The sequence below is a fragment of the Astyanax mexicanus genome, chromosome 1 (assembly GCF_023375975.1).
Source record: "Astyanax mexicanus isolate ESR-SI-001 chromosome 1, AstMex3_surface, whole genome shotgun sequence".
NCBI classification, from domain to species: Eukaryota; Metazoa; Chordata; class Actinopteri; order Characiformes; family Acestrorhamphidae; genus Astyanax; species Astyanax mexicanus.
This window is the reverse complement of record NC_064408.1, coordinates 107,421,088-107,433,729: the sequence shown is the minus strand read 5'-3', so window position 1 is coordinate 107,433,729 and position 12,642 is coordinate 107,421,088. Positions and strand designations below refer to the sequence as shown.

Below are 12,642 nucleotides of genomic sequence, written 5' to 3'. Positions count from 1 at the left end.
TGGTCATGATAGTTTGTCATGATCACACAAAAACTTTGCATCTAACCTTGCAAAACCTTGAGTAATTTTGTAACATTTATTTAGGGGAATTAACCATGAGATGTTTACATAATGTAAACATAATACATTAATAAAAATATATTTTTGTTATTTCAGGGTAAGGAAAAACAGCTGCCAGATTCAAAATCAAGAAACAGTAAAAATAATTTTTATTCTTTTTGTTCAATATTTTTCTTTTTTCTCACCAACCAAAAATATATTGGTGCAATTAGCATTCATAACACAAAGAAATCATTTCTAAGTATACCAGTGTGACACTGACTGACAAATATATATATATATAATATTTGTTTATATAGACAATGGATGGAGTGCAATACTCCAAATCTATGAAAATAAAGCTACTTTGGTTAAAGTTGTGTCGTCTTCACTGAAACAAAACTCACTGCTTTCTTCCACACTTTTAAATATGCAGATGAGAACAAAATCCATCCTGTGATGGAGAGAGGGATCTGGGTTTGGAACATTCAACAAACAATGCCTATGGCCTGAATCAAGGGGAGTTAAAGAAAAAAAAAAGAGGTGACAGCAAATAACTTAATCCTCCAAATAAAGGATAAGTCCGGTGTTTAAGTGGGCCCAGATTTAGAGCCTTAACCAAAGGCGCAAATAGTTCCCAGGATTCCCCCGAGGGCATCAGTGCACAAATCAGCTTTAAAGACTGAAGCCCTGGCTCACTGGCACCTGGCCCGTCCATGCCAAGCCCAGCCACTGATACATGTTCTCACTCGCTGTTCTTTACTCTAGATTTACAGAGCCGTGCTCTTGTGTTTACATTATGGAATATATGCACACACGCTTACAGTCCTCTTGTTTTGGTGAGACAGTAGTGAGAAAGGTTGCCAAACAGTACTTTTTATGTTAATGAATTTTGCCCTCATCATGGGGGTCATATTTTAAACGGTATGTACAGATTTTATCACAACATAGTAGCTTTTTATGACGTAATTCCACCAATCTTTTTATTTCTAATTTGTATCCCATTTTCTCTCTAATTTACACAGCCAGTTACCCAGCACACTCATTAGGACACCCCCTATTACTAGTGATGCCCCAACAGCAGGACAGTAAAGACTAGCACTCAGAGCCTCACCACCAATTTTCATGTGTTTATTGTCTTTTATGTCATTGAAAAGAACAATTTGGAGATAATGTTTCTGTAAATGTTGCCGTAACAGTGATAAATGTATGTACTGACATGCTGCATGTCATGGAACTGGAACTAGTATGGTATCCCATGACTTTTGCCATGTTACATGGAAGCTAAAGAACACTGCACTGACCTGCAGAGAATATTAATTAATGAATTAATACATTTTATTTGTAATTCACTTTACATTTCAAAGAAATCTCAAAGTGCTAATAATATGTTTGAGTGATTTCCTCCATTAAGTGTGGATGTTATTTATTACAAAGTTGTTTGTATGCATGGACAATTCTAGCCAGACACCACCAGCCACGATCATTATCACATGATCACCCACTGCACTGTAAAATGGGAAATGGCTGAAATAACAAAACATGATAATGCAAATAATGCAAAGAAAACAAGTTCATATCCATAAAGTTTTAAGAGTTCAGAAATCAATATTTGGTGGAATAACCCTGGTTTTTAATCACAGTTTTCATGCATCTTGGCATGTTCTCCTCCACCAGTCTTACACACTGCTTTTGGATAACTTTATGCCACTCCTGCAGCAGTTCAGCTTGGTTTGATGGCTTGTGATCATCCAGCTTCCTCTTGATTATATTCCAGAGGTCGTAAAATTTAAAAAAATCATATTTTTTAAGTGGTCTCTTATTTTTTTTTAGAGCTGTATATTACATGATTTATGGTCTGTGCAGTGCATTTCTAGTCACTTTACCAAAGTTACACAGTGCAGTTAAACCTGGCAGAGCAATAATTACGGCACTGTTTCTTCCTATAAAAGTCAGAGGAGCATCTTAATGATTTTGAACCTAAAGATTATACATAATGTGCTTTAATTACAATATTGGACCAATAATTACAGTTACATTTTCTGTTTATCATAAGCTATGAGCCACTCCTATTCACAAATGTTCACAATCGTAACCAATTTTTGGCACTCTCCACTGTGGGTGGTAATGCCTTCTACAGTACATATTCTGTATTCTGCATGTACTTTAAATTTGTTCTCAAATATTATACAGTATTTGATATATCACAAGATTAAATATTGTGGTTATGGGGCATAGACTTGATGCATACTTTTTGGGGGGGGGGTCCTGATAGCCCTGCCTCATTAAATGTAAGTGTAGCAATAAAAGCGGGTTTGGTAGCGATGAAGGATTTCACATCCTTTTACGGCGTCTCTCTTGAAGGGCCCTTATGCGCAGACAGCTAAAAATATTCCAGTTCATGCATCATCAATATCTTCATTACGGCAGCGATGGAAGTCATCTTTTATTTGCTGCTCTGGTGTGATGCCTGTTGACATCCAGCCATCTTGTGTGTGTCTCTGACACTGGCTTTTTGTCTGCTGCCTGCTTTTGACTTTCTGCAGACGTACGGAAAAGTCAAAAGCTGCTGTTGCCTTTAGAGAAGATGCCAGACATGTTAGACATGTTACTCTTAGACATGTTACTCTCACCTACGCTCTGTATACGTTTAAGTAGCACACAGGAAGAGATCGATATCGAATTATGAGAAATGGCACTTTGACAATGGATGAGGAATGAAGTGGGTAAGTGGATAAATGTGTGGATAATGTATACAGTGTGTGAAAGACTACAACAGCAGTAAAACTGTACTTAACGCAAAGGTGTGCATGGTGGAGTTTTAGCCTGTGTGAGCTATAATTGTGTGTCTGTGTGTATTTTCTCCACAGGTCTGAGCGAGGTGCTCTGTGCGGGGCTGTGTGTTGTGGTCCGGCCGCACGTTTACGGATGGTGAGGCGCTTGCTCCCAGGAGAACTTGGCCTGTCCTGCTGTCCCCGGCCTCACTTCAGACAGCTCGCTCTCCTCCTCGTCCTGGTCATCCTCACCTGGTTTCCCCGCCTCTACCTGCACTACTGCAGCCAGTGGCTCTACCTCCACACTCGCAACATACCTGTCAACAGGTAACCTTCCAGTGCCCACAGTTCACTTTCTGTGAGAAAAGACTTGCTGGAAGTGCGGGGAAAGGGCCAGCCTGCACCATGAAAAAATATTGGGAACGTAAAATGGTGTGATTGAACATACTGCATTTTTCTTAGGTAGATAACTATATACAGGACACAAATAGCTAAAGAAAGAACACAAAAACAAAGGTATAGTGATGGCTAGGATGTGTGGCTCTGATCAGTTGGGATGCCATAAACCAGCTAATAACTGCAGAGCTTATATTTGTATTTTATAAGTGCATCAAAAAAGGAACATCAGCATCAGTAAAAAAAAGTTTAAAATGCTTCCTAATCCTAAAAACATTATTTTTATGATAAGATTTTTACCTAAAACATACAAGTATGTTCAGGTTTATCTATTAGCCAAATGCATTAATTAAAAGAGGTTTAAACAGATATTTGTACATATTGTGCATGTGAACAGAGAGGTATGTGCAGGCTGTTTTTGTCTATTTTCATACATAAGGTGCACCGGATTATAAGGCGCATTTCATGCAACACTATTAACTAGTAACTAGTAGTAGGAAAAGGGGTGTTGCCATGTTTTTCTTCTAAATTCAGCAGGTCTCGCCACCCATTGACCTGTAAAGCTAAACTAAGTTAGGTAAACAAAAGTGTAATTCAAAAAAAAAAAAAAACACATTTGAGACGAGTCTGATGGATGTTAATCTACACAGATTTCTCTCCTAAAAACTGTTTAGTTGGGTGAGTAAACTGCTTCAGTTTATTTACAGTAAGCTTATATTTACAGATTTCCACTAAAGCTGGAGCATTAGCATTAGCAGGTAACCACTAGCTGTTAGCAGCTAATGCCACCCGACAGAGCTACACTGAGGAACTCTGAGTGTTCAGGTAAGCCAGGGTGATATTAGCTAGCAGTTCATCCCACATAGCTTGTTTTAACACGTTAAACTCGCAGTCCAATATACTCGCCTCTGAACAGCAAAAGTGCTAGCGCTGAGGTTAGCAGCTAATGCTAATGCTGCTCCGGCATTGATATCTGGGGTTAGCAGCAGGGTACATGCCGATAATACTCACTTCTGAACAGGGAAAGAGATAGTGCTCAGCGCAGTTAGCAGCTAATGCTAATGCTGATGCTGTTGGAGAACTAAACTGAAACTCTATGTGTTACTTGGCGTTACTGCCCCTTAATACCTGAATGGTAAAATTCATACATAAGACGCACAGATGCACCCATCTGCTCTGGGTGTGTGTTCTCACTGCCCCAATCCTCTAAATCTAAGTGCAGGTCTGTGGTTACTGCCACTGGTGTGTTAAATGCAGAGAATAAAGTGTGTTTCTAATTCTAATATAAAGTTTAAGTTATGAGATCCAAACGTACAGATCCAAATTTAAGTTCAACTAACTAACAGACAGTACACACGGCACACATGGCTGTACACACTCATCTGCGTACACCCTCCTAAAATCGAAAGAGCAGATAAATGCCCTGCAATTCAGCAGCGAACCCACCTTCCTCCTCCTTTCCAAACTTTTAATGACCCCACGTGGGGGCAGTGCATTGATTTCAACATCCAATCACGATGTCCCTTAAGTCTGCATTATTTGGAAAGAATGTATCATGCCTTATTGTGTCAACAGGGCTTCATCATAAAAGCTGAAGTTAGATGCCCTGGTTGTGTTGTGCATGTGGTGTTGATTTAATTTATCGCCTAGGAGAGGCTTGCTGAGCGCGCTCACACGCCAGCTTCCACCCCGGCCAAAACGAGCGCGGGCATTAAATCATGGAAAAGAGCCTGACAGAACATGAGAAAAATGCAGTGCAGCACCCAGGGATGAGTGGACGGACGGATGGACGGAGGGAGGGAGGGAGGGAGGGAGGGAGGGAGCGAAGGAAAGAAGGAGGGATGGAGGGGGACAAAATCCAGCAAAAAACAGCGAGGGGTCAGTGGCAGATGACAAGTTCCACATGTCCATCCCATCGTCTCCTTCCAGCGCTTCTCCACGGGGCTGGAGTGACCACGGTGGCGGTCAGAGATCAACTGCAAACTGACAGCACACACACACACACATAAATATATACACACACACACACACACATGCAGACACACAGAAAGCTCCAACACGTTCACACACCCTGCAGTCATTAGCGGCCTCTCCCTCCCTCTGCCCCACACATATATATCGCTGCCCCCAGCGAGCTTGCAAAATACACACCATCTCCAAAATTACCCACTCCTGCCTCTTACCACACACCAGCTCTAAGAGCAGGAATACACACTGAACCTCTACACTCTAAATATCACCACCACCATACTGTGTCCCCTCTCTGTTAATATTGTGTAAAAGTGCTTCATTTCCTTAGATATAGACACCAAGATATAGATATAGGCACCATGTGGCCTCAGTTGCTCGGTCCTGCCGCTTTGCGCTCTATAACATCCGAAAAATTAGACCGTTCCTGACGCAACAGGCCACCCAACTCCTGGTGCAAGCGGTCGTCATCTCACGCCTCGACTACTGCAATGCCCTGCTAACTGGCCTCCCGGCCTGTGTAGTAAATGTGCTAAATTTCCTTCGGGATCAATAAAGTATCTATCTATCTATCAATCTAAAACCACTCCAGATGATCCAGAACGCAGCAGCACGTCTGGTCTTCAACCAGCCAAAACGGGCACATGTCACCCCGCTGCTCATTGAGCTCCATTGGCTACCAGTCAAAACTCTTACAATCGCCTACAAGGTGATGACAGAACAGGCTCCTTCCTACCTGCACTCGCTCCTGAAGGCTTACGCTACCTCCCGGCCGCTGCGCTCCTCCAATGAACGTCGCCTCGCTTTGCCAAACATTCACACAAAGCAATCCAGACTGTTCTCATACAGAGTTCCCCAATGGTGGAACAAACTACCTTCCACTACCAGATCAGGAGAATCTCTCGCTATCTTTAAGAAACTCCTGAAGACAGAGCTCTTCAAAGAGCACTTACTCTCCTAACACCTCTAACACACTAACTACTTCTAACCTCATTTCCTTCTTCCTCTCCTTCACTCCTCTATCCTATTATTCCCCTTGACCTCCTTTTATCCCTATCCAAAGATGTTTTTCCTTTAAACTTATTTTACATTGTACTTGACTATTGTAAGTCGCTCTGGACAAAAGCGTCTGCCAAATGTAATGTAATGTAATGTAATGTAAAAACACACTAACTAGAGTGCAGTACAGTGTAATGCATTCAGTAATTATGTGAACAATATTATGCATAAATCTTAGGCCTCTAAGCACATTTAAGAGCAATAAGTATGCTTATGCATCTAGAAATATAAATAAATATATGTTTATTGTAAAAATATGTTTATTTTTAAAGCTTTGTGTCTATATACAGTACATTCTTTTATGGTTAGAGGTACAAAGGCTTGGATGAATATATATTTATTTTGATTGTGGCACAACCGATTCATGACAACCGTAATTCTGTACATGGGAAGTTTGGAGGTTTGGGTGTATATATGCAGTATCAGTCAAACGTTTGGACAAACCTTCTGCAGTGCTGTTAACTTGTGTTTTCTGAGGCTGGTAACTCGGATGTACTTATCCTGTCCTTATGATTAATAGTGGAAACTCTTGGTCTTCCTTTCCTGGGGCGGTCCTGATGAGATCCAGTTTCATCATTTTCAACATTTTTGCCTATTTTGAAGATTTTAAAATATAAAACATATATAAAACATAAACTTATTTGTTTATTCCATATGTTTTCTTCATAATATTATCAAATTTTCACACTATAAATCCCATTTAAAATCCTATAATTTCCCCAAACATTTTCAGTGTGCCTTATGTATGAATTTTAGCAGTCAGGTTGTAAGGAGCAGTAAAGCCACTCCACTGAAATACGGTGTTATAAAGTAGTTTCAGTGAAGTTTCTCCAGCTCCGGGGATGGAGTAGTATTAGCATTAGCCGCTAACCGCAATGCTAGCTCTTTTGTTGTTCAGAGGTGAGTATATCACACTGTAGCCTGTGCGCTTACCTTGTTAAATCAAGCTACATTAGGCAAACCTTGTTGATAGCACCCTGGGTTACCGAAACACTCATGGTTCCTCAGTGTAGCGCTGTCGGGCAGCGTTTACTAGTGCTAAGCGCTGCTAACCATGGCTAGAGCTGCTGCTAACTGTGGCTAGCGCTGCTGTTAACCATACTAAAATACTGTAAATCTAAGCTTACTGTAAATAAACAGAAGTGCTTTACTCACCCAAATAAACAGTTTTCAAGCTGTGAAATCTGTGTAGAATAAAAGTAAAACATGGTGACACTCTTGAAAATATATGTACCAAACCTCCTAATTTTCAAGCCGTCATGAGCATCTGTTATCTGCATTAGTATTAAGAGAAATATACCTATACTGTACACACATTGAAATTCAGTAATACTAATTCTTCTTCTGTTTACAAACACAAATATGTTCCTGCTGAATTTCTCCACTGTACTGAAATAATCATAGGTTGTTAACATCATATAAACAACACTCCAGCATTGAAACATGCACATATATGAAGTATAAAAATGTCGATGTAAGGGGAATAATATAAGGCTTTAGATCAGCAGCACAAGCAGGGTTTACAGCCCAGCACAGCTTTAATGCAGTGATGTGTACACAGTTCATCAGCATATACATTTTCTACAGATCATTCTGTGAGACAGGAGCTGTGCTGGATGTGTGAGACTGGTCACTCAGAGGAAGACCAATGGGCTGGCACAGGTGTAATGGGGAGTGGTGTGGTTTCACTCACATCAGCTAAAGGGAATTAATGAACAGAGACTCTGAGAGACTCAGAGAGCTAAGAGGCCATCACACTGAAATCACATCAGTATGCTGTTGAGTAACATGCACTGGATAACATCCTATAAGATTTTGTAATACATATACCTCTGACTTCTGGATTATGGGTTTTCCCCTTGATTTTTTGCCAACAGATTAACATTGTTATTAATTCTTTTTTTTTTTTTTTTTTTTTGGGACGGTGACAAGTTATGAATGCAGCATCACACTACACATAAAGAGAAAAATAGGCCTGTACTCCTAATTTATGATTATGATTAACATTTGCTACATTAGTTCACTTTGCTTTTAAGGCCATGATAAAAAAAAGTATATTTCATAAAAAAGTATGATTCATAAATATGGACTAATCTGATGTATTGATAACAAATATATAAATCACTAAAATTTTACAGGAGATGAACAATAAAAACCCTTAAGTTTTGGTTTAAATGTGTAAACTTAGTATAAAATTTAGTATATTATTTTTATTACTTTTGGCATTTTTTTCTAAAGAACAACTGGCAGATTCATTTTTTTTTTTTTTCAAAAGGTAGAAAAAAGCAAAAATGCAAATATTATGTCATACGCTTTAAATGATTAGTAATTTCTTACTATTGCCAATGCGAGAATGTGTGCATTTAATTCAGATTAATTCAGTGGGCAACTTATTTCAGTCTAACTCCCACAGTATGTACAGTGTGTAAACATATAGTACATGTCTGAAATGGTAGAAATGGCTTATTATACAAATATAGCCTAAAGAGACAGTAACAAGCATCTCTCTCTCTCTTTCTTTCTCTCTCTCTCCATCCATCCCTAGATTCCAGTTCCATGCCCACACAGTGGATCTGGTGTATCAGAGCTCTCTGCTGCGCACCCTGGAGGAGACGCTGCTGGTGCTGCTGGGGCCCTTGACCTTGAACGCAGCTACGTTTTTGCTGCTTCTGATCAGATGGGTCTGTCAGCTAGCGTTTGGCTCAACGCCCTCCTTCCTGTCAAAGCTGATCATGGCTGTGGGAGCGTGGACAGTGCTGGACCCCCTGGCGGTCTTTGCTGTGGACGCGGTCCTGGGGGTAAGTCACTTAAAATAACGTGGACACTTCGCCACTGTAAATAGAAGTTTGCATTATTGTGGCAAAGTCACTTTAGAAATAAAAAATGAAAATGCGGAGACAAAGGGGGTCTGCGTTGTCGTCAACGTTAAAGGGAGCTACAGAATTACTGTAATAATAACCTGGTAATTATTAAATCATTTTTAATATCGATTAAACATTGTATTTTTATCACTTAATATCATTGAACATCAGTGCCCCCATTAGTACAGTACAACACATACAGATCTGGAAAAACATAAGAGACCACTTAAAACATTATGAGTTTCTTTGATTTCACCAAATTGAAAACCTCTGGAATATAATCAGGAGGAAGATGGAAGATCACAAGCCATCAAACCAAGCTGAACTGCTTACATGTTTGCACCAGAAGTGGCATAAAGTTACCCAAAAGCAGTGTGTAAGACTGGTGGAGGAGAACATGCCAAGAGGCATGAAAGCTGTGATTAAAAACCAGGGTTATTCACCAAACATTGATTTCTGATCTCTTAAAACTTTATCAATATGAACTTGTTTTCTTTGCATTATTTAGGCCATATTCTGCAAATACATTCTCTAAATGACAATACTTTTATTTTGGATTTGGGAGAAATGTTGTTTGTAATTTATTGAATAAAAGAACAATGTTTATTTTACTCAAAAATAAATCTATAAATAGCAAAATCAGAGAAACTGATTCAGAAACTGAAGTGGTCTCTTATTTGTTTCCAGAGCTGTATATTAAATATTTAATGCCAATGAAAGCAAGGAGGTGAGCTAGACCAAATTATATACACTGTATGGTATTGAGACACCTGTTAGTTTTTATTTCACAGCAGTTCAGTAACGTTTGACTCTGTGTCTCTGTTTCCAGCGTCTGTCCTACAGTGCAGAAACTCCAGTGGCTGATGCTGCCAAGCTTTACTGGCACTTCCATCGAACAGAACAGTCGGGTACAGCGGGCATCATCATCACACTCTTCCTCTACACAGTTCTATTCATCCTGTCCTTCACCGTGCTGTATGTGTACTTCTTCAGGTAAGTGAGAATCACCCCAGTTCAGGAGATAAATAGAATCAAATAGGAAAGTTTGATTATAGTGATTATAACAGACTTTTTAAGTACCATATTTTTGGCACAATAAGGCACTCTTAAAATCATTTAATTTCCCCAATAATCATCAGTGCGCCTTATAATCTGGTGCGCCTTATGTCGGAATTTTACCAGTCAGGTTGTAAGAAGCAGTAAAGCCACTTTGCCAAAGTGCAGCGCTATACAGGAGTTTCAGTGAAGTGTTTCCAACATCTGGGTTTGAAGTAGCATTACCCGCAAACTGTGCTAAGCTCTAGCTCTTGAGCCATTCAGAGGTGAGTATTATTGGCCTGTAGCCTGCTGCTAACCCTGGACAGCACAGCTGGAGCAGCAGTAGTATTAGCCGCTAACCACGCTAGCTTTTTCTTCATTCAGACGGTAGTGCATTGGACTGTAGCCCGCGCATTTACAGTATTAAAACAAGCCATGCAGGACGAACCACTAGCTAATATCGCCCTGGCTTACCGGAGCAGTCAGGGTTTCTCAGTGTAGCTCTGTCAGGCTGTTAGATGCTAATGCTAATGCTGCACCCGACCTTAGTGCTGGAGAAATTCAGGAATCTAAGCTTCCTGTAAATAAACGGAAGCGCTTTACTCACCCAAATAAACAGGAGAGAAATCTTTGTAGATTAACATCTAGAGCTAATTTTTTTTAAGAACTACAGTTTTGTTTACTTAGCTTATCTTTACTTAACTTAAGTTCCTTAGCGACTAGTGTCGCTTAAAATGTCCCTTATAATCCAGTGTGCCTTATGTATGAAAACAGACCAGAAAATATACATTCATTGATAGTGCACTATATAATCTGATGCACCTTATAGTGCGAAAACATATGGTAATGTTACAGAGAAGGACTGCACAATGTATTATTTGATTAATGCATTTACAACATCAGCCTTTCCAATACTAATAACACATAAACTTGACCCATAAAACATTGATTATTGGGCATTTAGAGGAATCACACTGATCACATGGTCCTTCAAGTATTAATCATGTTACACAGGTAGGTTAATGTAGATACAAAGACTATTTTTATAGGGTGGTGTTTTTGCCTGGCTGGGGAATTGAACCCCAGTATGCCACAGGTATGATGGTGTTGTTACCTTTACACAACAGCTCTACTCCAGCCAGTTGCCTAAGGAATGGTGTCTAAGGATGGTGGTGTTGTTACATATTACACTATACCAACCTGTTGCCTTGCTATGGAATTGAACTCCAGTGTGACACAGTGGTGCTTTTACATATTACATTACACTATACCAACCAGTTGCCTGGCATTGGATTCAGACTTCAGCATGCCTGAGGGGATGGCCTATTACAATATTATAAACTGTTACACTACATCATCCAGGTGTCTTACTGGAGAATTGAACCCTAGTCTGCTGATAATGTTATTACCAATTATACCACAGTAAGTTCTGACCCTGCAGTGTGATTGGCTAAAAGTGTTCTATAGGTGACATTATCAGCCGGTAATGCACTGTATCTGAAACTCTCCATGTATTCTTCCGCCACATACAGGTAACCTAGCAACGATGCAGCGCTTACAAGCCAAACAGCACAGCTACAAACAAAGCAGCTATGAAACTATTTTAACTTACTATTTTAAGTTTTTATAACCAAACTGATCGTATTTTCTCATCCTCTTTAACTCAAAATCTTTCAATAAACACAGATAATGGAACTGAGGTTTAATCACAATATTACATATTATTTCTTAATTACACTATAACCACTAATTGCCTGTCTATAACAGAACTGGCTATATTCTTACCTATTAAACTACACCACTAATCTGGAACAGTGGGGTTGGTGCTGTTATCTATAAATGTACAGGAAACAAATCTGATTCAGTTTTGATTTAGTTCAGATGCACTTATTCTTATTCCATATTCTGACCTGGCCTTTGGAACCGCTCTTCTGCCAGACACAAAGTGACTCTCTCTGTCTCTCTCTCTCTCTCTCTCTCTCTCTCTCTCTCTCTCTCTCTCTCTCTCTCTCTCTCTCTCTGTACTTTCCTGTCAACTTGAGAGTTTTTTTGCCTGACCTTCCTGGTGGCTGCAAAGTGTCACAGCGCACCAGGCCAGGCAGTGTCGAGTCTTCCCCATGATCGGATACTTCGGCTGGGTATTTTTGGCCACAAGACCCTTAAGGGATATCCTGCCAATGAGGTGAAACACTGGTGTCCTGTCCATGAGCTCATAAGCATCATAAATAGGCCTTATCGAGACCTTTTCGTCTGGTGCCAGTGTCTGACAGCTCCGTGTTGATGTAATGCACTTTGATTTAATCGTCTCATGAGATTACTGATGAGCGGAGGGACAGCCTGAAAAATGACATTAAGATGATGAAATTAAATCACCTTCTCTGGGGTTAGTTATTTAGTTTGTGTGTGTGGGTGTGTGTGTGTGTGTTTATGTGTCTATGTTTGTGGGTGTGTGACTGTGCAGGTGTATACTGTACGTCTGTGAAAGAGTGCTTTTATAGTACAGCAAT

General features: G+C 39.9%; 1 protein-coding gene across 2 annotated transcripts in view; it reads left to right on the top strand.

The window, feature by feature from the left end:
* Positions 1-12,642, top strand: part of ofcc1 (orofacial cleft 1 candidate 1) — a 168,284-nt gene that overhangs the window by 95,584 nt on the left and 60,058 nt on the right. For both annotated transcript variants that reach the window (XM_022680172.2, XM_022680169.2), the window contains exons 17-19: positions 2,910-3,140; positions 8,782-9,034; positions 9,927-10,090. In XM_022680172.2, the coding sequence (XP_022535893.2) occupies positions 2,910-3,140; positions 8,782-9,034; positions 9,927-10,090 (648 nt within the window). The remainder of the gene's footprint in view (positions 1-2,909; positions 3,141-8,781; positions 9,035-9,926; positions 10,091-12,642) is intronic.